This window comes from Salmo salar, chromosome ssa21 (assembly GCF_905237065.1).
Source record: "Salmo salar chromosome ssa21, Ssal_v3.1, whole genome shotgun sequence".
Classification (NCBI taxonomy): Eukaryota; Metazoa; Chordata; class Actinopteri; order Salmoniformes; family Salmonidae; genus Salmo; species Salmo salar.
The window spans coordinates 45140500-45166430 of record NC_059462.1 but is presented as its reverse complement, the minus strand read 5'-3'; the positions used below and the strand labels follow the sequence as shown (position 1 = coordinate 45166430).

At 48.2% G+C, this 25931-nt stretch overlaps 1 protein-coding gene across 1 annotated transcript in view; it reads right to left on the bottom strand.

Annotated features, from left to right (window-relative positions):
- Positions 1–25931, bottom strand: part of LOC106582383 (rab3 GTPase-activating protein catalytic subunit) — a 144698-nt gene that overhangs the window by 56097 nt on the left and 62670 nt on the right. Inside the window, 6 exon segments of the mRNA XM_045704398.1 lie at positions 7507–7561; positions 9658–9803; positions 10031–10144; positions 10658–10827; positions 12194–12286; positions 12743–12816. Coding sequence (XP_045560354.1) covers positions 7507–7561; positions 9658–9803; positions 10031–10144; positions 10658–10827; positions 12194–12286; positions 12743–12816 — 652 coding nt within the window.

The window sequence follows — 25931 nt, the reverse complement described above, 5'->3', positions numbered from 1 at the left end:
AGAGCAGCGACGAGAGAGAGAGAGAGAGAGAGAGAGAGAGAGGGAGAGCGAGAGAGAGAGAGAGAGGGAGCAGCGACGAGAGAGAGAGAGAGCAGCGACGAGAGAGAGAGACTCAGCAGCGACGAGAGAGAGAGACTCAGCAGCGACAGAGAGAGAGAGGGAGCAGCGACAGAGAGGAGAGAGAGGGAGCAGCGAGACAGAGGAGAGGGTTGGATCAGCGACGAGAGAGCGACTCAGCTGTGACGAGAGAGAGAGGGTTGGATCAGCGACGAGAGAGCGACTCAGCAGCAGCAGCGAGAGAGGGACTCAGCAGCAGCGAGAGAGGGACTCAGCAGCAGCGAGAGAGGGACTCAGCAGCGAGAGAGAGAGAGAGAGAGAGAGAGGGATCAGCGACGAGAGAGAGAGAGGGATCAGCGACGAGAGAGAGAGAGAGATCAGCGACGAGAGAGAGAGAGAGAAGCGACGAGAGAGATCAGCGACGAGAGAGAGAGAGAGAGAGAGAGAGAGAGAGAGATCAGCGACGAGAGAGAGAGAGAGAGAGATCAGCGACGAGAGAGAGAGAGAGAGATCAGCGACGAGAGAGAGAGAGAGAGATCAGCGACGAGAGAGAGAGAGAGAGATCAGCGACGAGAGAGAGAGAGAGAGAGAGATCAGCGACGAGAGAGAGAGAGAGAGAGAGAGAGATCAGCGACGAAAGGAGAGAGAGAGAGAGAGATCAGCGACGAGAGAGAGAGAGAGAGATCAGCGACGAGAGAGAGGAGCAGCGAGAGAGAGAGAGAGAGCAGCGAGAGAGAGAGCAGCGAGAGAGAGAGAGAGAGCAGCGAGAGAGAGAGAGAGAGAGCAGCGAGAGAGAGAGAGAGGGAGCAGCGAGAGAGGGAGAGAGAGAGAGGGAGCAGCGACGAGAGAGAGAGGGAGCAGCGAGAGAGAGAGGGAGCAGCGAGAGAGAGAGAGAGAGCAGCGAGAGAGAGAGGGAGCAGCGAGAGAGAGAGAGAGAGCAGCGAGAGAGAGAGACTGAGCAGCGAGAGAGGGACTCAGCAGCAGCGAGAGAGAGAGAGAGAGAGAGAGAGAGAGAGATTTCAGTGACGAGAGAGAGAGGGAGCAGCGAGAGAGAGAGAGAGAGCAGCGAGAGAGAGAGAGGGAGCAGCGAGAGAGAGAGAGAGACTCAGCAGAGAGAGAGAGGGAAGCGAGAGAGAGGGAGCAGCGAGAGAGAGGGAGCAGCGAGAGAGACTAGCAGCGAGAGAGAGAAGGAGCAGCGAGAGAGCAGCGAGAGAGAGAGGGAGCAGCGAGAGAGAGAGGGAGCAGCGAGAGAGAGGGAGCAGCGAGAGAGAGGGAGCAGCGAGAGAGAGAGAGAGGGAGCAGCGAGAGAGAGAGCAGCGAGAGAGAGCAGCGAGAGAGAGAGCGCAGCCAGAGAGAGAGAGCGAGCAGCCAGAGAGAGAGAGCGCAGCCAGAGAGAGAGAGAGAGAGAGAGAGAGAGAGAGAGCAGCCAGAGAGAGAGAGAGAAGCCAGAGAGAGAGAGAGAGAAGCCAGAGAGAGAGAAGCCAGAGAGAGAGAGAGAGAGAGAGAAGCCAGAGAGAGAGAGGGGGAGCAGCGAGAGAGAGAGAGGGGGAGCAGCGAGAGAGAGAGAGGGAGCAGCGAGAGAGAGAGGGGGAGCAGCAAGAGAGAGAGGGGGAGCAGCGAGAGAACAGCGAGAGAGAGAGAGGGAGAGGGAGCAGCGAGAGAGGGGGAGCAGCGAGAGAGAGAGAGGGAGGGAGCAGCGAGAGAGAGAAAGCAGCGAGAGAGAGCAGCGAGAGAGAGAGAGGCGAGAGAGAGCAGCCAGAGAGAGCAGCCAGAGAGAGCAGCCAGCGAGCGAGAGAGAGAGAGCAGCGAGAGAGAGAGAGAGAGAGAGAGAGAGCAGCCAGAGAGAGAGAGAGAGAGAGAGCAGCCAGAGAGAGAGCAGAGAGAGAGCAGCCAGAGAGAGAGAGAGCAGAGAGAGAGAGAGAGAGAGCAGAGAGAGAGAGCAGAGAGAGAGAGAGAGAGCAGAGAGAGAGAGCAGCGAGAGAGAGAGAGAGAGCAGCCAGAGAGAGAGAGAGCAGCGCAGAGAGAGAGAGAGGAGCAGCGAGAGAGAGAGAGAGGGAGCAGCGAGAGAGAGAGAGGGAGCAGCGAGAGAGAGGGAGCAGCGAGAGAGAGAGGGGGAGCAGCGAGAGAGAGAGGGAGCAGCGAGAGAGAGAGAGGGAGCAGCGAGAGAGAGAGAGGGAGCAGCGAGAGAGAGAGAGGGAGCAGCGAGAGAGAGAGAGGGAGCAGCGAGAGAGAGAGAGAGAGAGAGAGAGCAGAGAGAGAGAGAGCAGCAGAGAGAGAGGAGCAGCGAGAGAGAGAGAGAGAGAGAGAGAGAGAGAGAGAGAGAGAGAGAGAGAGAGAGGGAAGCAGCGAGAGAGAGAGGGAGCAGCGAGAGAGAGAGAGAGCAGCAGAGAGAGAGAGAGAGCAGCGACGAGAGAGAGAGAGAGCAGCCAGAGAGAGAGAGAGAGAGCAGCGAGAGAGAGAGAGGGAGCAGCGAGCAGAGAGAGAGAGAGCAGCCAGAGAGAGAGAGAGAGCAGCCAGAGAGAGAGAGAGAGCAGCCAGAGAGAGAGAGAGGGAGCAGCGAGAGAGAGAGAGGGAGCAGCGAGAGAGAGAGAGAGGGAGCAGCGAGAGAGAGAGGGGAGCAGCGAGAGAGAGGGAGCAGCGAGAGAGAGGAGAGAGGAGCAGCGAGAGAGAGGAGGGAGCAGCGAGAGAGAGAGGGAGCAGCGAGAGAGAGAGGAGCAGCGAGAGAGAGAGAGAGAGAGCAGAGCAGCGAGAGAGAGGGAGCAGCGAGCGAGAGAGGAGCAGCAGAGAGAGAGAGAGCAGCGAGAGAGAGAGAGCAGCCAGAGAGAGACAGAGAGAGAGCAGCCAGAGAGAGAGAGAGAGGAGCAGCCGAGAGAGAGAGGGAGCAGCCAGAGAGAGACAGGGAGAGAGCAGCGAGAGAGAGAGAGCAGAGAGAGCAGAGAGCAGCGACGAGAGAGAGAGCAGCGAGAGAGCGAGAGAGAGGGAGCAGCGAGAGAGAGAGCAGCGAGAGAGAGAGAGAGCAGCGAGAGAGAGAGAGAGAGCAGCGAGAGAGAGCAGAGAGAGAGAGAGAGAGCAGCGAGAGAGAGGAGAGAGAGAGGGAGCAGCGAGAGAGAGAGAGAGCAGCGAGAGAGAGAGAGAGAGCAGCGAGAGAGAGAGAGAGAGGAGCAGCGAGAGAGAGAGGGGGAGCAGCGAGAGAGAGAGAGGGAGCAGCGAGAGAGAGAGGGAGCAGCGAGAGAGAGAGGGGGAGCAGCGAGAGAGAGGGGAGCAGCGAGAGAGAGAGGGAGCAGCGAGAGAGAGAGGGGAGCAGCGAGAGAGAGAGAGGGAGCAGCGAGAGAGAGAGAGAGAGAGCAGCAGAGAGAGAGAAGCAGAGAGAGAGAGCAGAGAGAGAGGAGCAGCCAGAGAGAGAGAGAGAGCAGCCAGAGAGAGAGAGCAGCAGCGAGAGAGAGAGAGAGAGAGAGAGAGAGAGCGAGTAGCGAGAGAGAGAAAGAGAGCAGAGAGAGAGAGAGAGAGAGAGAGCAGCCAGAGAGAGAGAGAGAGAGCAGCCAGAGAGAGAGAGAGAGCAGCAGAGAGAGAGAGAGAGCAGCCGAGAGAGAGAGCAGCCAGAGAGAGAGGGAGCAGCGAGAGAGCAGCGAGAGAGGAGCAGCGAGAGAGAGAGAGAGGAGCAGAGAGAGAGGGAGAGGGAGCAGCGAGAGAGAGGGGGAGCAGCGAGAGAGAGAGGGAGCAGCGAGAGAGCAGAGAGAGAGGGGAGCAGCGAGAGAGAGAGGGGGAGCAGCGAGAGAGAGAGCAGCGAGAGAGAGAGGGGGAGCAGCGAGAGAGAGAGGGAGAGAGCAGCGAGAGAGAGAGCAGAGAGCAGCGGAGAGAGAGAGAGAGCAGCCAGAGAGAGAGAGAGCAGCCAGAGAGAGAGAGAGCAGCCAGAGAGAGAGAGAGCAGCCAGAGAGAGAGAGAGAGCAGCCAGAGAGAGAGAGAGAGAGCAGCCAGAGAGAGAGAGAGAGCAGCCAGAGAGAGAGAGAGCAGCCAGAGAGAGAGAGAGCAGCCAGAGAGAGAGAGAGCAGCCAGAGAGAGAGAGAGCAGCCAGAGAGAGAGAGAGCAGCCAGAGAGAGAGAGAGAAGCCAGAGAGAGAAAGAGAAGCCAGAGAGAGAGAGAGAGAGAGAGAGAGAGAGAGAGAGAGAGAGAGAGAGAGAGAGAGAGAGAGAGAGAGAGAGAGAGAGAGCAGCCAGAGAGAGAGCAGCAGAGAGAGAGAGCAGCGAGAGAGAGAGAGAGAAAGCAGCGAGAGAAGGAGTAGCGAGAGAAGGAGTAGAGAGAGAGGGAGCAGCGAGAGAGAAGAGAGGGAGCAGCGAGAGAGAAGAGAGGGAGCAGCGAGAGAGAAGAGAGGGAGCAGCGAGAGAGAAGAGAGGGAGCAGCGAGAGAGAAGAGAGGGAGCAGCGAGAGAGAAGAGAGGGAGCAGCGAGAGAGAGAGAGAGGAGCAGCAAGAGAGAAGAGAGGGAGCAGCAAGAGAGAAGAGAGGGAGCAGCAAGAGAGAAGAGGGAGCAGCAAGAGAGAAGAGAGGGAGCAGCAAGAGAGAAGAGAGGGAGCAGCAAGAGAGAAGAGAGGGAGCAGCAAGAGAGAAGAGAGGGAGCAGCAAGAGAGAAGAGAGGGAGCAGCAAGAGAGAAGAGAGGGAGCAGCAAGAGAGAAGAGGGAGCAGCAAGAGAGAAGAGAGGGAGCAGCAAGAGAGAAGAGAGGGAGCAGCAAGAGAGAGCAGCAAGAGAGCAGCGAGAGAGAAGAGAGAGAGAAGAGAGAGAAGCGAGAGAGAGAGGGAGCAGCAAGAGAGGGAGCAGCAATGAGAGAGAGAAGAGAATGCCTCTTCCTCTTATTAAAGTGATTGCAGTTAAAGAGGCTCTCACTGCTCTCCGCCTTGACTTTCCAGAAAGATATTACCTCTCTTTCCCTCTCACCCTCCCACTCTCCCTGTCTCTCTGGGCATCTTTATTACCACCTCTCTCACTCCCTCCTTCCTTCTATTCTTCTCTCTTTCTCTCCATCCTTTCCTCCCCCAGGTGAGGAGTGGGTGGATGAATAAGAAAAGTGTTTATGGGTCTGGGCTATCTGCAGACGTCTGTCTGGGCTATCTGCAGACGTCTGTCTGGGCTATCTGCAGACGTCTGTCTGGGCTATCTGCAGACGTCTGTCTGGGCGATCTGCAGACGTCTGTCTGGGCTATCTGCAGACGTCTGTATGGGCTGTGGGGCTAGGCCATGCTCACTCTCTCGCACCCTCTCCATCCTTCCATCTCTCCCTCTGCTCCCTGTGGACTCACTCTCTCGCTCCCTCTCCATCCTTCCATCTCTCCCTCTGCTCCCTGTGGACTCACTCTCTCGCTCCCTCTCCATCCTTCCATCTTTCCCTCTGCTCCCTGTGGACTCACTCTCTCGCTCCCTCTCCATCCTTCCATCTCTCCCTCTGCTCCCTGTGGACTCACTCTCTCGCTCCCTCTCCATCTCTCCCTCTGCTCCCTGTGGACTCACTCTCTCTCCATCCTTCCATCTCTCCCTCTGCTCCCTGTGGACTCACTCTCTCGCTCCCTCTCCATCCTTCCATCTCTCCCTCTGCTCCTTGTCGACTCACTCACTACCTCATCATCATCATAAACATAAGACAGAGACATTATTATCAGCATCTGTTGGCTGAAGCTCACCATTCTGTTCTGACGTTCTACCTTAAATCATCCTATCCTCTCCAGGATCAATTTACACTAAATTCAGTAAACTCTCGGAGGAGAAATGTACCAATTCTGCACTACATGTATCTCTGCCAGACTAATATGCAAAACAAAAGACAGAGAGAAAGATCCTGGTGTACGGTTGTGGCCAAAAGTTTGGAGAATGACACAAATATTAATTTTCACAAAGTTTGCTGCTTCAATGTCTTTAGATATTTTTGGCAGATGTTACTACGGAATACTGAAGTATAATTACAAGCATTTCATAAGTGTCAAAGGCTTTAATTGACAATTACATGAAGTTGATGCAGAGTCAATATTTCTAGTGTTGACCCTTCTTTTTCAAGACCTCTGCAATCCGCCCTGGCATGCTGTCAATTAACTTCAGGGCCACATCCTGACTGATGGCAGCCCATTCTTGCATAATCAATGCTTGGAGTTTGTCAGAATTTGTGGGTTTTTGTTTGTCCACCCGCCTCTTGAGGGTTGACCACAAGTTCTCAATGGGATTAAGGTCTGGGGAGTTTCCTGGCCATGGACCCAAAATATAAATGTTTGTTCCCCGAGCCACTTAGTTATCACTTTTGCCTTATGGCAAGGTGCTCCATCATGCTGGAAAAGGCATTGTTCGTCACCAAACTGTTCCTAGATGGTTGGGAGAAGTTGCTCTCGGAGGATGTGTTGGTACCATTCTTTATTCATGGCTGTGTTCTTAGGCGAAAATTGTGAGTGAGCCCACTTCCTTGGCTGAGAAGCAACCCCACACATGAATGGTCTCAGGATGCTTTACTGTTGGCATGACACAGGACTGATGGTAGCGCTCACCTTGTCTTCTCCGGACAAGCTTTTTTCCTCATGCCCCAAACAATCGGAACGGGGATTCATCAGAGGGAATGACTTTACCCCAGTCCTCAGCAGTCCAATCCCTGTACCTTTTGCAGAATATCAGTCTGTCCCTGATGTTTTTCCTGGAGAGAAGTGGCTTCTTTGCTGCCCTTCTTGACACCAGGCCATCCTCCAAAAGTCTTTGCCTCACTGTGTGTGCAGATGCACTCACACCTGCCTGCTGCCATTCCTGAGCAAGCTCTGTACTGGTGGTGCCCCGATCCCGCAGCTGAAATCAACTTTAGGAGACGGTCCTGGCGCTTGCTGGACTTTCTTGGGCGCCCTGAAGCCTCCTTTTGTGGCAGGGGCTGAAATGCAGTGGAAATGTTTTTGGGGATTCAGTTCATTTGCATGGCAAAGAGGGACTTTGCAATTAATTGCAATTCATCTGATCACTCTTCATAACATTCTGGAGTATATGCAAATTGCCATCATACAAACTGAGACAGTAGACTTTATGAAAATGTATATTTGTGTCATTCTCAAAACTTTTGGCCACGACTGTACAGGTAGCTTCTGCTATCATCATATTAATCCATATTAATCCATTCTTCCTAAACAATTAATTTCGGCATTCAGATTTCTTTTGTGCTGGATTAATGCTTTCATGTAGCTATTGTTCATGTTGGTGTGTTGGGCTTTATCAAAGACTTTGCAGAGTATTTTGCTGTTGTTGCAGTCCTTCAAGAGGGAACTGGAAATCTCTGACAAAGCCTATTTGAACTAAGTAAACAGACTCATAGCGAGGTCTGTATCTCTACAGTTGATAGACTGGACCCAACTGTGCACATATGGACCTCACTACATTCATTACTGAAGCTGTTCACAGAGTAAACTACAGACTATTAAACATGTATGATCGGTTAGTTACCTGGAGTTTCTGGTGGAGGAGACAGCAGCGGAGGTCTGGGGACTCACCGGCCAGTCTGAAACAGAGGAGACAGCAGCGGAGGTCTGGGGGACCACCGGCCAGTCTGAAACAGAGGAGACAGCAGCGGAGGTCTGGGGGACCACCGGCCAGTCTGAAACAGAGGAGACAGCAGCGGAGGTCTGGGGACTCACCGGCCAGTCTGAAACAGAGGAGACAGCAGCGGAGGTCTGGGGACCACCGGCCAGTCTGAAACAGAGGAGACAGCAGCGGAGGTCTGGGGGACCACCGGCCAGTCTGAAACAGAGGAGACAGCAGCGGAGGTCTGGGGACCACCGGCCAGTCTGAAACAGAGGAGACAGCAGCGGAGGTCTGGGGACCACCGGCCAGTCTGAAACAGAGGAGACAGCAGCGGAGGTCTGGGGGACTCACCGGCCAGTCTGAAACAGAGGAGACAGCAGCGGAGGTCTGGGGACCACCGGCCAGTCTGAAACAGAGGAGACAGCAGCGGAGGTCTGGGGGACCACCGGCCAGTCTGAAACAGAGGAGACAGCAGCGGAGGTCTGGGGACTCACCGGCCAGTCTGAAACAGAGGAGACAGCAGCGGAGGTCTGGGGACTCACCGGCCAGTCTGAAACAGAGGAGACAGCAGCGGAGGTCTGGGGACCACCGGCCAGTCTGAAACAGAGGAGACAGCAGCGGAGGTCTGGGGGACCACCGGCCAGTCTGAAACAGAGGAGACAGCAGCGGAGGTCTGGGGGACTCACCGGCCAGTCTGAAACAGAGGAGACAGCAGCGGAGGTCTGGGGACCACCGGCCAGTCTGAAACAGAGGAGACAGCAGCGGAGGTCTGGGGACTCACCGGCCAGTCTGAAACAGAGGAGACAGCAGCGGAGGTCTGGGGGACCACCGGCCAGTCTGAAACAGAGGAGACAGCAGCGGAGGTCTGGGGGACCACCGGCCAGTCTGAAACAGAGGAGACAGCAGCGGAGGTCTGGGGACTCACCGGCCAGTCTGAAACAGAGGAGACAGCAGCGGAGGTCTGGGGGACCACCGGCCAGTCTGAAACAGAGGAGACAGCAGCGGAGGTCTGGGGACTCACCGGCCAGTCTGAAACAGAGGAGACAGCAGCGGAGGTCTGGGGGACCACCGGCCAGTCTGAAACAGAGGAGACAGCAGCGGAGGTCTGGGGACTCACCGGCCAGTCTGAAACAGAGGAGACAGCAGCGGAGGTCTGGGGGACCACCGGCCAGTCTGAAACAGAGGAGACAGCAGCGGAGGTCTGGGGGACCACCGGCCAGTCTGAAACAGAGGAGACAGCAGCGGAGGTCTGGGGGACCACCGGCCAGTCTGAAACAGAGGAGACAGCAGCGGAGGTCTGGGGACTCACCGGCCAGTCTGAAACAGAGGAGACAGCAGCGGAGGTCTGGGGGACTCACCGGCCAGTCTGAAACAGAGGAGACAGCAGCGGAGGTCTGGGGGACCACCGGCCAGTCTGAAACAGAGGAGACAGCAGCGGAGGTCTGGGGACTCACCGGCCAGTCTGAAACAGAGGAGACAGCAGCGGAGGTCTGGGGGACCACCGGCCAGTCTGAAACAGAGGAGACAGCAGCGGAGGTCTGGGGGACCACCGGCCAGTCTGAAACAGAGGAGACAGCAGCGGAGGTCTGGGGGACCACCGGCCAGTCTGAAACAGAGGAGACAGGCAGGATGATGATGATGATGATGATGATGATTCAGTATACTGTCACAGTGTATATCCTAAACCTCATTATTGATGGGATTCCAGTTCAGGTTCAATCCAATGTTGTTCTATTACAGTCCCCCTTCAGGAATTGACTGGGTGGATGTCTGAGTAGATGTCTATTAAAATGGACAAAATCCATATGAACTTAAATTGACAGGAATATAAATGTCTTTGATCCCAATCGATGCTGTGCTTGTTACTGTGTCCCATTAGGTAGCAATCGAAGGTGTTATAATCTGGGGTCTTATTCATTGGGGCACACCGTAGCAAAAGGGAAAACTGAAAATATATAGTTTCTTACTGGACTAGTTCAGTCCATTTTCTTCTGTGTGTTGCGTAATGAATAGGACCATGTTCTCAGAAGGTGTAACAATCAATCAATCTAGCTAAAATCTGGTTCTTCTCACCAATAGACGAGGTAGTTGTTCTCCCAACGGTATCTCATCTCCAGGAAAAACTCCTGCCAGAGGTGAGCCACGGCCCGGACGCCTCCATGGTAGAAGTTAACCAGACACAGACTGTTACTAGAAGACTTCAGCTGGTTGTACAGGCTCTGAGGGAGATGGGGGAGTACAATCATCACACAGTATTGCAGAAAATGACACTAATCAATCAGACTTTTTCTGACATTTTCTTGACAATTGGAAATTGTATTTCTGAGTTTTATCAGACAAGTTCAAGTATTTCAAAATGTTTCTCCAATGGCATAACTACTGAACCCAGCCCTGGAGTGCAGTGTGTCTGACACAGTGATCGTGTGGTAAAGCACGGACAGCAGACCTACAGTCGTCAGAATCCTTCTCTTCTGGTTTCCCCATCGGTGTTTGATTGAGCAGCCTTTCTCTCGCTGTTCTCTGATGATGGTTTACCTATGGCTGCGTCTGGGAAGAGATACTGACACCATACACACACAAATATAAGCGTAAATACTCTCGTACATGGGAACATCCATTTCCTTACCTTGACACAAAACATCTCTGAAGGAACAATCCTGCTACGAACCGAGTGTCTGATTTGAATGTTTTATTTAACAACTGTCTGACTTACCCCTGAGCCTCTAGCCCAGGGTTTCCTGCCCCCATGGCACTACATAGCTGATTTAAATCATCACAGCTTGATGATGTTGATATTTGAATCAGCTGTGTAGTGCTAGGGTAAAAACCAAAACGTGCGCGGGGGGGGGGGGCTAGGCCAATGGCAGTGTGAGCATGTAGGGAATAAGGTACTGCTTGAACAATGGCTTCACGGCTGATCAGAAGCTGTTCCACACAGCAGGGCCGGTAACTGAGAAGCCTGGCTGAAGACTCTCTTGCTCTCCTCTTGTGTAGTATGATGTCAGCCAGCCTAAATCACCATATGCCTTTAGAAGGTAAGAGTGTGTCCGTCGTCATGCCTGCTCTCTCTCACCAGCAGTATGGAGTTGAGCACGTCATTGCTGAGCGGTGATTCGTCAATGCGGCGGTGGCGGCGGATGCGTTTGCGGGCGCTGTGCACCATGTTGGAGACAGACAGCTTGGGGATGGGCACGGCTGTGGGCTCCGTCAGCTTAGACAGGGCACGGCTGTGGGCTCCGTCAGCTTAGACAGGGCACGGCTGTGGGCTCCGTCAGCTTAGACAGGGCACGGCTGTGGGCTCCGTCAGCTTAGACAGGGCACGGCTGTGGGCTCCGTCAGCTTAGACAGGGCACGGCTGTGGGCTCCGTCAGCTTAGACAGGGCACGGCTGTGGGCTCCGTCAGCTTAGACAGGGCACGGCTGTGGGCTCCGTCAGCTTAGACAGGGCACGGCTGTGGGCTCCGTCAGCTTAGACAGGGAACGGCTGATGTCGTCTAATGAGGAGAGAGTGGAGGGGGGAGGGACAGAGTGGAGGGGGGAGGGACAGAGTGGAGGGGGGAGGGACAGAGAAGCCATTCACAGGGAGCGTGTGAGGGTGGGCTCTGACTGAGAAGAGAGCGTAATTCTCCCTTCACATGCAATCAACAAGCAAAGAGTCCATAGTGGCTTCTACTTCCCATCATCTGCACTGACGTCTGCACAAATCCCCCTAGAGAATACACCATATTGGTGTCCACATCAACCAGCAAACTAGAATGGTCCAAGCACACCAAGACAGTCGTGAAGAGGGCACGACAAACCTATTCCCCCTCAGGAGACTGAAAATATTTGGCATGGGTCCTCAGATCCTCAAAATGTTCTACAGCTGCACCATCGAGAGCATCCTGACTGGTTGCATCACTGCCTGGTATGGCAACTGCTCGGCCTCCGACCTCAAGGCACTACAGAGGGTAGTGCATACGGCCCAGTACATCACTGGGGCCAAGCTTCCTGCAATCCAGGACCTCTATACCAGGCAGTGTCAAAGGAAAGCCCTACAAATTGTCAAAGTCTCTAGCCACCCTAGTCATAGACTGTTCTCTCTGCTACCGCACGGCAAGCAGTACCGGAGTGCCAAGTCTAGGTCCAAGAGGTTTCTAAACTGCTTCTACCCCCAAGCCATAAGACTCCAGAACATCTAATCAAATGGCTACCCAGACTATTTGCATTGCCCCGCCCCTCCCACCCTTTTACACCACTGCTACTCTCTGTTGTTATCATCTATGCATAGTCACTTTAATAACGCTACCTACATGTACATATTACCTCAATTACCTCGACTAGCGGTGCCCTCGCACATTGACTCTGTACCGGTACCCCCTGTATATAGTCTCACTATTGTTATTTTACTGCTGCTCTTTAATTACTTGTTACTTTTATTTCTTATTCATATTTTATTTTTTAAACTGCATTGTTGGTTTGGGGCTTGTAAGTAAGCATTTCACTGTAAGGTCATCATCACTACACCTGTTGAATTCGGCGCATGTGACTAATAACATGTGATATTGGAAAATTAAAGAAAGAGATGTTAAACTATTGAGATACACCCCAGTAGACAAAGAACACATTACCTTTGCCTTCCTCCTCAAATGGACCTCTTCCCAGAATCTCCTCTGTTGACTCCTTCCTGGAGCACAGCTTAAAGAACTCTGTCATGAAGTCACCTGCGATGGAGAAGATTACATCATCACTAGTTACCATAGCCACAAAGTCATAAAACCTGCTTATTTCTACAATTTATCTTCTTAAATGTGATTTTAAACCTACTCCTAACCTAAACCTTAACCAAACTGCTAACCGTATGCCTAACCCTAACCTTAAAGATGCACTATGCAGACATTTTTACTTTCATACATTTTTAAGATATAGCCAATTTTGACTTTGTGGCTGTGGTAACAAGTGACAACCAGAAGTTCACGTTTTGTTCAAATTCAAAAAGCTTTTTTGTCCATCAAATTTGACATAGAGTAAGTCAACATCTGAGTAAGCCTTTGGAACTCCTTTTACATACATCTGATGGATGAGGGAGCATTTTAAACCACGTTACATGGACATTCATAATATTCTATAGGATTTCTATAATATAAGATCAGTATTTCTGTTGAGGGGGTCTAACATACCGAGCAAGGACATGGGGTTGTCTGTGCTCCTGACTCGGACTGACCAATGAGGGGCCTGGAGTGGGTCCAGGTCACTGTGAGGTCACACAGAGAGCACACAAGGTCAGACCACACAGGGGAGAGAGGTAAACTGGCCCTGGATCAGATCAGTGCTTCACCCTTACCATTATAGTAAAGATTAGGCCTGAATATAGGCTATTAAACATGGGGCTCTGACGGGAAGGGAAGATTCATCGTTATTGTGGTTTACTTTACAACCAGATATTGACCTGGTGTTCATTTAGAGACTATATAGTGGAAAGTAAATACCTGATAATTATCTATTGACTTTTTGCTTTATTTGGGATCCTTGAAATAAGAACCACTGAATATCAGTTGCCATATAATATCTATTACCAGTCAGTCAACCAGCCAGTCAGTCAGTCAGCCAGCCAGTCAGTCAGTTAGGGAGGGTACCATTTCAGTTGACATATAATATCTATTACCAGTCAGTCAGCCAGCCAGCCAGTCAGTTAGTCAGCCAGCCAGTCAGTTAGGGAGGGTACCATTTCAGTTGACATATAATATCTATTACCCAGTCAGCCAGCCAGTCAGTCAGCCAGCCAGTCAGTTAGGGAGGGTACCATTTCAGTTGACATATAAAATATATTACCCAGTCAGTCAGTCAGCCAGTCAGTCAGTCAGTTAGGGAGGGTACCATTTCAGTTGCCATATAATATCTATTACCCAGTCAGTCAGCCAGTCAGTCAGTCAGGGAGGGTACCATTTCAGTTGACATATAATATCTATTACCAGTCAGTCAGCCAGTCAGTCAGTCAGTTAGGGAGGGTACCATTTCAGTTGCCATATAATATCTATTACCCAGTCAGTCAGCCAGTCAGTCAGTCAGGGAGGGTACCATTTCAGTTGACATATAATATCTATTATCCAGTCAGTCAGCCAGTCAGTCAGCCAGGGAGGGTATCATTTCAGTTGCCATATAATATCTATTACCCAGTCAGTCAGCCAGTTAGGGAGGGTACCATTTCAGTTGACATATAATATCTATTACCCAGTCAGTCAGCCAGTCAGTCAGTCAAGGAGGGTACCATTTCAGTTGCCATATAATATCTATTACCCAGTCAGTCAGTTAGGGAGGGTACCATTTCAGTTGCCATATAATATCTATGATCCAGTCAGTCAGTTAGGGAGGGTACCATTTCAGTTGACATATAATATCTATTACCCAGTCAGTCAGTCAGTCAGTCAGCCAGTCAGTTAGGGAGGGTACCATTTCAGTTGACATATAAAATCTATTACCCAGTCAGTCAGCCAGCCAGTCAGTCAGTTAGGGAGGGTACCATTTCAGTTGCCATATAATATCTATTACCCAGTCAGTCAGCCAGTCAGTCAGTCAGGGTGGGTACCATTTCAGTTGAGATATAATATCTATTACCCAGTCAGTCAGCCAGTCAGTCAGTTAGGGAGGGTACCATTTCAGTTGACATATAATATCTATTACCCAGTCAGTCAGCCAGTCAGTCAGTCAGGGAGGGTACCATTTCAGTTGCCATATAATATCTATTACCCAGTCAGTCAGCCAGTCAGTCAGGGAGGGTACCATTTCAGTTGCCATATAATATCTATTACCCAGTCAGTCAGCCAGTCAGTCAGGGAGGGTAGCATTTCAGTTGACATATAATATCTATTACCCAGTCAGTCAGCCAGTCAGTCAGTCAGGGAGGGTACCATTTCAGTTGCCATATAATAACTATTACCCAGTCAGTCAGCCAGTCAGTCAGTCAGGGAGGGTACCATTTCAGTTGACATATAATATCTATTACCCAGTCAGTCAGCAAGTCAGTCAGGGAGGGTACCATTTCAGTTGACATATAATATCTATTACCCAGTCAGTCAGCTAGTCAGTCAGGGAGGGTACCATTTCAGTTGACATATAATATCTATTACCCAGTCAGTCAGTCAGTCAGCCAGTCAGTCAGCCAGTTAGGGAGGGTACCATTTCAGTTGACATATAATATATATTACCCAGTCTGTCAGCCAGTCAGCCAGTCAGTCAGCCAGGGAGGGTACCATTTCAGGTGACATATAATATCTATTACCCAGTCAGTCAGTTAGGGAGGGTACCATTTCAGTTGACATATAATATCTATTACCCAGTCAGCCAGTCAGTCAGGGAGGGTACCATTTCAGTTGACATATAATATCTATTACCCAGTCAGTCAGTCAGTCAGTCAGTCAGTCAGCCAGTGTACCATTTCAGTTGACATATAATATCAATTACCCAGTCAGTCAGGGAGGGTACCATTTCAGTTGACATATAATATCTATTACCCAGTCAGCCAGTCAGTCAGGGAGGGTACCATTTCAGTTGACATATAATATCTATTACCCAGTCAGTCAGGGAGGGTACCATTTCAGTTGACATATAATATCTATTACCCAGTCAGTCAGGGAGGGTACCATTTCAGTTGACATATAATATCTATTACCCAGTCAGTCAGTCAGGCAGCCAGGCAGTCAGCCAGGGAGGGTACCATTTCAGTTGACATATAATATCAATTACCCAGTCAGTCAGGGAGGGTACCATTTCAGTTGCCATATAATATCTATTACCCAGTCAGTCAGTCAGGGAGGGTACCATTTCAGTTGACATATAATATCTATTACCCAGTCTGTCAGCCAGTCAGCCAGTCAGTCAGCCAGGGAGGGTACCATTTCAGGTGACATATAATATCTATTACCCAGTCAGTCAGTTAGGGAGGGTACCATTTCAGTTGACATATAATATCTATTACCCAGTCAGTCAGTCAGTCAGTCAGTCAGCCAGTGTACCATTTCAGTTGACATATAATATCAATTACCCAGTCAGTCAGGGAGGGTACCATTTCAGTTGACATATAATATCTATTACCCAGTCAGCCAGTCAGTCAGGGAGGGTACCATTTCAGTTGACATATAATATCTATTACCCAGTCAGTCAGGGAGGGTACCATTTCAGTTGACATATAATATCTATTACCCAGTCAGTCAGGGAGGGTACCATTTCAGTTGACATATAATATCTATTACCCAGTCAGTCAGTCAGTTAGGGAGGGTACCATTTCAGTTGCCATATAATATCTATTACCCAGTCAGTCAGTCAGGGAGGGTACCATTTCAGTTGACATATAATATCTATTACCCAGTCTGTCAGCCAGTCAGTCAGTCAGTCAGGGAGGGTACCATTTCAGTTGACATATAATATCTATTACCCAGTCAGTCAGTCAGTCAGTTAGGGAGGGTACCATTTCAGTTGCCATATAATATATATTACCCAGTCAGTCAGCCAGTCAGTCAGGGAGGGTACCATTTCAGTTGACACATAAAATCTATTACCCAGTCAGTCAGCCAGTCAGTCAGTCAGCCAGTCAGTCAGGGAGGGTACCATTTCAGTTGACACATAATATCTATTACCAGTCAGTCAGCCAGCCAGTCAGTCAGTTAGGGAGGGTATCATTTCAGTTGCCATTTAATATCTATTACCCAGTCAGCCAGCCAGTCAGTTAGGGAGGGTACCATTTCAGTTGCCATATAATATCTATTACCCAGTCAGTCAGTTAGGGAGGGTACCATTTCAGTTGACATATAATATATATTACCCAGTCAGTCAGACAGCCAGTCAGGGTACCATTTCAGTTTACATGTAATATATATTACCCAGTCAGTCAGTCAGGCAGCCAGCCAGTCAGCCAGGGATGTTACCATTTCAGTTGACATATAATATCAATTACCCAGTCAGTCAGGGAGGGTACCATTTCAGTTGACATATAATATCTATTTCCCAGTCAGTCAGCAGGAGGGTACCATTTCAGTTGACATATAATATCTATTACCCAGTCAGCCAGTCAGTCAGGGAGGGTACCATTTCAGTTGACATATAATATATATTACCCAGTCAGTCAGTCACGGGAGGGTACCATTTCAGTTGCCATATAATATCTATTACCCAGTCAGTCAGCCAGTCAGTCAGTCAGGGAGGGTACCATTTCAGTTGACATATAATATCTATTACCCAGTCAGTCAGGGAGGGTACCATTTCAGTTGCCATATAATATCTATTACCCAGTCAGTCAGCCAGTCAGTCAGTCAGGGAGGGTACCATTTCAGTTGACATATAATATCTATTACCCAGTCAGTCAGCCAGTCAGTCAGGGAGGGTACCATTTCAGTTGACATATAATATATATTACCCAGTAGCAGTCAGTTAGGGAGGGTACCATTTCAGTTGACATATAATATCTATTACCCAGTCAGTCAGTTAGGGAGGGTACCATTTCAGTTGACATATAATATCTATTACCCAGTCAGTCAGTCAGTCAGTCAGTCGAGGGAGGGTACCATTTCAGTTGACATATAATATCTATTACCCAGTCAGTCAGCCAGTCAGTCAGTCAGGGAGGGTACCATTTCAGTTGACATATAATATCTATTACCCAGTCAGTCAGCCAGTCAGTCAGGGAGGGTACCATTTCAGTTGACATATAATATCTATTACCCAGTCTGTCAGCCAGTCAGTCAGTCAGTCAGCCAGGGAGGGTACCATTTCAGTTGACATATAATATCTATTACCCAGTCAGTCAGTCAGTCAGCCAGCCAGCCAGTCAGTCAGGGTACCATTTCAGTTGACATATAATATCAATTACCCAGTCAGTCAGGGAGGGTACCATTTCAGTTGACATATAATATCTATTACCCAGTCAGTCAGGGAGGGTACCATTTCAGTTGACATATAATATCTATTACCCAGTCAGCCAGCCAGTCAGTCAGTCAGGGAGGGTACCATTTCAGTTGACATATAATATCTATTACCCAGTCAGTCAGTCAGTCAGTTAGGGAGGGTACCATTTCAGTTGCCATATAATATCTATTACCCAGTCAGTCAGCCAGTCAGTCAGGGAAGGTACCATTTCAGTTGACATATAATATCTATTACCCAGTCAGTCAGCCAGTCAGTCAGGGAGGGTACCATTTCAGTTGCCATATAATATCTATTACCCAGTTAGCCAGCCAGTCAGACAGTCAGGGAGGGTACCATTTCAGTTGCCATATAATATCTATTACCAAGTCAGTCAGCCAGTCAGACAGTCAGGGAGGGTACCATTTCAGTTGACATATAATATCTATTACCCAGTCTGTCAGCCAGTCAGTCAGTCAGCCAGGGAGGGTACCATTTCAGTTGACATATAATATCTATTACCCAGTCAGTCAGTTTGGGAGGGTACCATTTCAGTTGACATATAATATCTATTACCAGTCAGCCAGCCAGTCAGTCAGTCAGCCAGCAGTGCAGCCAGCCAGTCAGTCAGTCAGTTAGGGAGGGTACCATTTCAGTTGACATATAATATCTATTACCCAGTCAGTCAGTCAGTAGTCAGTCAGTCAGTCAGTCAGTCAGTCAGCCAGCCAGCCAGTTAGGGAGGGTACCATTTCAGTTGCCATTTAATATCTATTACCCAGTTAGCCAGCCAGTCAGACAGTCAGGGAGGGTACCATTTCAGTTGCCATATAATATCTATTACCAAGTCAGTCAGCCAGTCAGACAGTCAGGGAGGGTACCATTTCAGTTGACATATAATATCTATTACCCAGTCTGTCAGCCAGTCAGTCAGTCAGCCAGGGAGGGTACCATTTCAGTTGACATATAATATCTATTACCCAGTCAGTCAGTTTGGGAGGGTACCATTTCAGTTGACATATAATATCTATTACCAGTCAGCCAGCCAGTCAGTCAGTCAGCCAGCCAGTCAGTCAGCCAGCCAGTCAGTCAGTCAGTTAGGGAGGGTACCATTTCAGTTGACATATAATATCTATTACCCAGTCAGCCAGCCAGTCAGTCAGCCAGGGAGGGTACCATTTCAGTTGCCATATAATATCTATTACCCAGTCAGTCAGTTAGGGAGGGTACCATTTCAGTTGACATATAATATCTATTACCTAGTCAGTCATTCAGTCAGTCAGGGAGGGTACCATTTCAGTTGACATATAATATCTATTACCCAGTCAGCCAGTCAGTCAGGGAGGGTACCATTTCAGTTGACATATAATATGTCTTACCCAGTCTGTCAGCCAGTCAGTCAGTCAGTCAGCCAGTCAGTGAGGGTACCATTTCAGTTGACATATAATATCTATTACCCAGTCAGTCAGTTAGGGAGGGTGCCATTTCAGTTGACATATAACATCTATTACCCAGTCAGTCAGTCAGTCAGGGAGAGTACCATTTCAGTTGACATATAATATCTATTACCCAGTCAGTCAGCCAGCCAGTTAGGGAGGGTACCATTTCAGTTGACATATAATATCTATTACCCAGTCTGTCAGCCAGTCAGTCAGTCAGCCAGGGAGGGTACCATTTCAGTTGACATATAATATCTATTACCCAGTCAGTCAGTCAGTCAGTCAGCCAGTCAGTCAGCCAGTCAGTCAGTCAGTCAGTTAGGGAGGGTACCATTTCAGTTGACACATAATATCTATTACCAGTCAGTCAGCCAGCCAGTCAGTCAGTTAGGGAGGGTACCATTTCAGTTGCCATTTAATATCTATTACCCAGTCAGTCAGCCAGTCAGTCAGTCAGTCAGTCAGCCAGGGAGGGTACCATTTCAGTTGCCATTTAATATCTATTACCCAGTCAGCCAGCCAGTCAGTCAGCCAGCCAGTCAGTTAGGGAGGGTACCATTTCAGTTGCCATATAATATCTATTACCCAGTCAGTCAGCCAGGGAGGGTACCATTTCAGTTGCCATATAATATCTATTACCCAGTCAGTCAGTTAGGGAGGGTACCATTTCAGTTGACATATAATATCTATTACCTAGTCAGTCAGTCAGTCAGTCAGGAAAGGTACCATTTCAGTTGACATATAATATCTATTACCCTGTCAGCCAGTCAGTCAGGGAGGGTACCATTTCAGTTGACATATAATATCTATTACCCACTCAGTCAGCCAGTCAGTCAGTCAGGGAGGGTACCATTTCAATTGCCATATAATATCTATTAGCCAGTCAGCCAGTCAGTCAGTTAGGGAGGGTACCATTTCAGTTGACATAAAATATCTATTACCCAGTCAGTCAGCCAGTCAGTCAGTTATGGAGGGTACCATTTCAGTTGCCATATAATATGTATTACCCAGTGAGTCAGTTAGGGAGGGTACCATTTCAGTTGCCATATAATATCTAATACCCAGTCTGTCAGTCAGTTCGGGACGTTACCATTTCAGTTGACATATAATATCTATTACCCAGTCTGTCAGCCAGTCAGTCAGTCAGCCAGTCAGTCAGCCAGGGAGGGTACCATTTCAGTTGACATATAATATCTATTACCCAGTCAGTCAGTCAGCCAGTTAGGGAGGGTACCATTTCAGTTGACATATAATATCTATTACCCAGTCAGTCAGCCAGTCAGGGAGGGTACCATTTCAATTGCCAAATAATATATATTACCCAGTCAGTCAGCCAGTCAGTCAGTCAGTAAGGGAGGGTACCATTTCAATTGCCATATAATATCTATTACCCAGTCAGTAAGCCAGTCAGTCAGTTAGGGAGGGTACCATTTCAGTTGCCATATAATATCTATTACCCAGTCAGTCAGTTAGGGAGGGTACCATTTCAGTTGACATATAATATCTTTTACCCAGTCTGTCAGCCAGTCAGTCAGTTAGGGAGGGTACCATTTCAGTTGACATATAATATCTTTTACCCAGTCAGTCAGTCAGTCAGTCAGTCAGTCAGGGAGGGTACCATTTCAGTTGCCATATAATATATTTTACCCAGTCAGTCAGTCAGTCAGTCAGTCAGTCAGTCAGTCAGTCAGTCAGTCAGTCAGGGAGGGTAGCATTTCAGTTGACATATAATATCTATTACCCAGTCAGTCAGTTAGGGAGGGTACCATTTCAGTTGCCATATAATATCTATTACCCAGTCAGTCAGTCAGTTAGCCAGCCAGTCAGTCAGCCAGTCAGTTAGGGAGGGTACCATGTCAGTTGACATATAATATCTATTACCCAGTCTGTCAGCCAGTCAGTCAGGGAGGGTACCATTTCAGTTGCCATATAATATCTATTACCCAGTCAGTCAGCCAGTCAGTCAGTCAGGGAGGGTACCATTTCAGTTGACATATAATATCTATTACCCAGTCAGTCAGCCAGTCAGTCAGTCAGGGAGGGTAGCATTTCAGTTGACATATAATATCTATTACCCAGTCAGTCAGTTAGGGAGGGTACCATTTCAGTTGCCATATAATATCTATTACCCAGTCAGTCAGTTAGCCAGCCAGTCAGTCAGCCAGTCAGTTAGGGAGGGTACCATTTCAGTTGACATATAATATCTATTACCCAGTCTGTCAGCCAGTCAGTCAGGGAGGGTACCATTTCAGTTGCCATATAATATCTATTACCCAGTCAGTCAGCCAGTCAGTCAGTCAGGGAGGGTACAATTTCAGTTGACATATAATATCTATTACCCAGTCAGTCAGCCAGTTAGTCAGTCAGGGAGGGTACCATTTCAGTTGACATATAATATCTATTACCCAGTCAGTCAGTCAGCCAGTCAGGGAGGGTACCATTTCAGTTGACATATAATATATATTACCCAGTCAGTCAGCCAGTCAGTCAGGGAGGGTACCATTTCAGTTGCCATATAATATCTATTACCCAGTCAGCCAGCCAGTCAGTCAGGGAGGGTACCATTTCAGTTGCCATATAATATCTATTACCCAGTCAGTCAGCCAGTTAGGGAGGGTACCATTTCAGTTGCCATATAATATCTATTACCCAGTCAGTCAGCCAGTCAGTCAGGGAGGGTACCATTTCAGTTGCCATATAATATCTATTACCCAGCCAGTCAGTTAGGGAGGGTACCATTTCAGTTGCCATATAATATCTATTACCCAGTCAGTCAGTCAGTCAGTCAGTCAGTCAGTCAGTCAGTCAGTCAGGGAGGGTACAATTTCAGTTGACATATAATATCTATTACCCAGTCAGTCAGTCAGGGAGGGTACCATTTCAGTTGACATATAATATCTATTACCCAGTCAGTCAGTCAGGGAGGGTACCATTTCAGTTGACATATAATATCTATTACCCAGTCAGTCAGCCAGTCAGTCAGTCAGGGAGGGTACCATTTCAGTTGACATATAATATCTATTACCCAGTCTGTCAGCCAGTCAGTCAGTCAGTCAGCCAGTGAGGGTACCATTTCAGTTGACATATAATATCTATTACCCAGTCAGTCAGTTAGGGAGGGTGCCATTTCAGTTGACATATAACATCTATTACCCAGTCAGTCAGTCAGTCAGGGAGGGTACCATTTCAGTTGACATATAATATCTATTACCCAGTCAGTCAGCCAGTCAGTCAGGGAGGGTACCATTTCAGTTGACATATAATATATATTACCCAGTCAGTCAGTTAGGGAGGGTACCATTTCAGTTGACATATAATATCTATTACCCAGTCAGTCAGTTAGGGAGGGTACCATTTCAGTTGCCATATAATATCTATTACCCAGTCAGTCAGTCAGTCAGTCAGTCAGATAGGGAGGGTACCATTTCAGTTGACATATAATATCTATTACCCAGTCAGTCAGCCAGTCAGTCAGTCAGGGAGGGTACCATTTCAGTTGACATATAATATCTATTACCCAGTCAGTCAGGCAGTCAGTCAGTGAGGGAGGGTACCATTTCAGTTGACATATAATATCTATTACCCAGTCAGTCAGTCAGTCAGCCACTCAGTCAGTCAGGGAGGGTACAATTTCAGTTGACATATAATATCTATTACCCAGTCAGTCAGCCAGTCAGTCAGGGAGGGTACCATTTCAGTTGACATATAATATATATTACCCAGTCAGTCAGTTAGGGAGGGTACCATTTCAGTTGACATATAATATCTATTACCCAGTCAGTCAGTTAGGGAGGGTACCATTTCAGTTGACATATAATATATATTACCCAGTCAGTCAGCCAGTCAGTCAGGGAGGGTACCATTTCAGTTGCCATATAATATCTATTACCCAGTCAGTCAGCCAGTCAGTCAGTCAGGGAGGGTACCATTTCAGTTGCCATATAATATCTATTACCCAGTCTGTCAGCGAGTGAGTCAGTCAGGGAGGGTACCATTTCAGTTGACATATAATATCTATTACCCAGTCAGTCAGTTAGGGAGGGTACCATTTCAGTTGACATATAATATCTATTACCCAGTCAGTCAGCCAGTCAGTCAGGGAGGGTACCATTTCAGTTGACATATAATATCTATTACCCAGTCAGTCAGCCAGTCAGTCAAGGAGGGTACCATTTCAGTTGACATATAATATCTATTACCCAGTCAGTCAATCAGCCAGTCAGCCAGTTAGGGAGGGTACCATTTCAGTTGCCATATAATATCTATTACCCAGTCAGTCAGCCAGTCAGTCAGTCAGTCAGCAAGGGAGGGTACCATTTCAGTTGACATATAATATCTATTACCCAGTCAGTCAGTTAGGGAGGGTACCATTTCAGTTGACATATAATATCTATTACCCAGTCAGTCAGTCAGTCAGTCAGTCAGCCAGCCAGCCAGTCAGTCAGTCAGGGTACCATTTCAGTTGACATATAATATCAATTACCCAGTCAGTCAGGGAGGGTACCATTTCAGTTGACATATAATATCTATTTCCCAGTCAGTCAGGGAGGGTAGCATTTCAGTTGACATATAATATCTATTACCCAGTCAGCCAGTCAGTCAGGGAGGGTACCATTTCAGTTGACATATAATATCTATTACCCAGTCAGTCAGGGAGGGTACCATTTCAGTTGCCATATAATATCTATTACCCAGTCAGTCAGCCAGTCAGTCAGTCAGGGAGGGTACCATTTCAGTTGACATATAATATCTATTACCCAGTCAGTCAGGGAGGGTACCATTTCAGTTGCCATATAATATCTATTACCCAGTCAGTCAGCCAGTCAGTCAGTCAGGGAGGGTACCATTTCAGTTGACATATAATATCTATTACCCAGTCAGTCAGCCAGTCAGTCAGGGAGGGTACCATTTCAGTTGACATATAATATATATTACCCAGTCAGTCAGTTAGGGAGGGTACCATTTCAGTTGACATATAATATCTATTACCCAGTCAGTCAGTTAGGGAGGGTACCATTTCAGTTGACATATAATATATATTACCCAGTCAGTCAGCCAGTCAGTCAGGGAGGGTACCATTTCAGTTGCCATATAATATCTATTACCCAGTCAGTCAGCCAGTCAGTCAGTCAGGGAGGGTACCATTTCAGTTGCCATATAATATCTATTACCCAGTCTGTCAGCGAGTGAGTCAGTCAGGGAGGGTACCATTTCAGTTGACATATAATATCTATTACCCAGTCAGTCAGTTAGGGAGGGTACCATTTCAGTTGACATATAATATCTATTACCCAGTCAGTCAGCCAGTCAGTCAGGGAGGGTACCATTTCAGTTGACATATAATATCTATTACCCAGTCAGTCAGCCAGTCAGTCAAGGAGGGTACCATTTCAGTTGACATATAATATCTATTACCCAGTCAGTCAGTCAGCCAGCCAGCCAGTTAGGGAGGGTACCATTTCAGTTGCCATATAATATCTATTACCCAGTCAGTCAGCCAGTCAGTCAGTCAGTCAGCAAGGGAGGGTACCATTTCAGTTGACATATAATATCTATTACCCAGTCAGTCAGTTAGGGAGGGTACCATTTCAGTTGACATATAATATCTATTACCCAGTCAGTCAGTCAGTCAGTCAGCCAGCCAGCCAGTCAGTCAGTCAGGGTACCATTTCAGTTGACATATAATATCAATTACCCAGTCAGTCAGGGAGGGTACCATTTCAGTTGACATATAATATCTATTTCCCAGTCAGTCAGGGAGGGTAGCATTTCAGTTGACATATAATATCTATTACCCAGTCAGCCAGTCAGTCAGGGAGGGTACCATTTCAGTTGACATATAATATCTATTACCCAGTCAGTCAGGGAGGGTACCATTTCAGTTGCCATATAATATCTATTACCCAGTCAGTCAGCCAGTCAGTCAGTCAGGGAGGGTACCATTTCAGTTGACATATAATATCTATTACCCAGTCAGTCAGGGAGGGTACCATTTCAGTTGCCATATAATATCTATTACCCAGTCAGTCAGCCAGTCAGTCAGTCAGGGAGGGTACCATTTCAGTTGACATATAATATCTATTACCCAGTCAGTCAGCCAGTCAGTCAGGGAGGGTACCATTTCAGTTGACATATAATATATATTACCCAGTCAGTCAGTTAGGGAGGGTACCATTTCAGTTGACATATAATATCTATTACCCAGTCAGTCAGTTAGGGAGAGTACCATTTCAGTTGCAATATAATATCTATTACCCAGTCAGTCAGTCAGTCAGTCAGATAGGGAGGGTACCATTTCAGTTGACATATAATATCTATTACCCAGTCAGTCAGCCAGTCAGTCAGTCAGGGAGGGTACCATTTCAGTTGACATATAATATCTATTACCCAGTCAGTCAGGCAGTCAGTCAGTGAGGGAGGGTACCATTTCAGTTGACATATATTATCTATTACCCAGTTTGTCAGCCAGTCAGTCAGTCAGTCAGCCAGGGAGGGTACCATTTCAGTTGACATATAATATCTATTACCCAGTCAGTCAGTCAGCCAGCCAGCCAGTCAGTCAGTCAGGGTACCATTTCAGTTGACATATAATATCAATTACCCAGTCAGTCAGGGAGGGTACCATTTCAGTTGACATATAATATCTATTACCCAGTCAGTCAGGGAGGGTACCATTTCAGTTGACATATAATATCTATTACCCAGTCAGCCAGCCAGTCAGTCAGTCAGGGAGGGTACCATTTCAGTTGACATATAATATCTATTACCCAGTCAGTCAGTCAGTCAGTTAGGGAGGGTACCATTTCAGTTGCCATATAATATCTATTACCCAGTCAGTCAGCCAGTCAGTCAGGGAAGGTACCATTTCAGTTGACACATAATATCTATTACCCAGTCAGTCAGTCAGTCAGCCAGTCAGTCAGGGAGGGTACAATTTCAGTTGACATATAATATCTATTACCCAGTCAGTCAGTCAGACAGTCAGTCAGTCAGTAAGTCAATCAGTCAGTCAGTCAGATAGGGAGGGTACCATTTC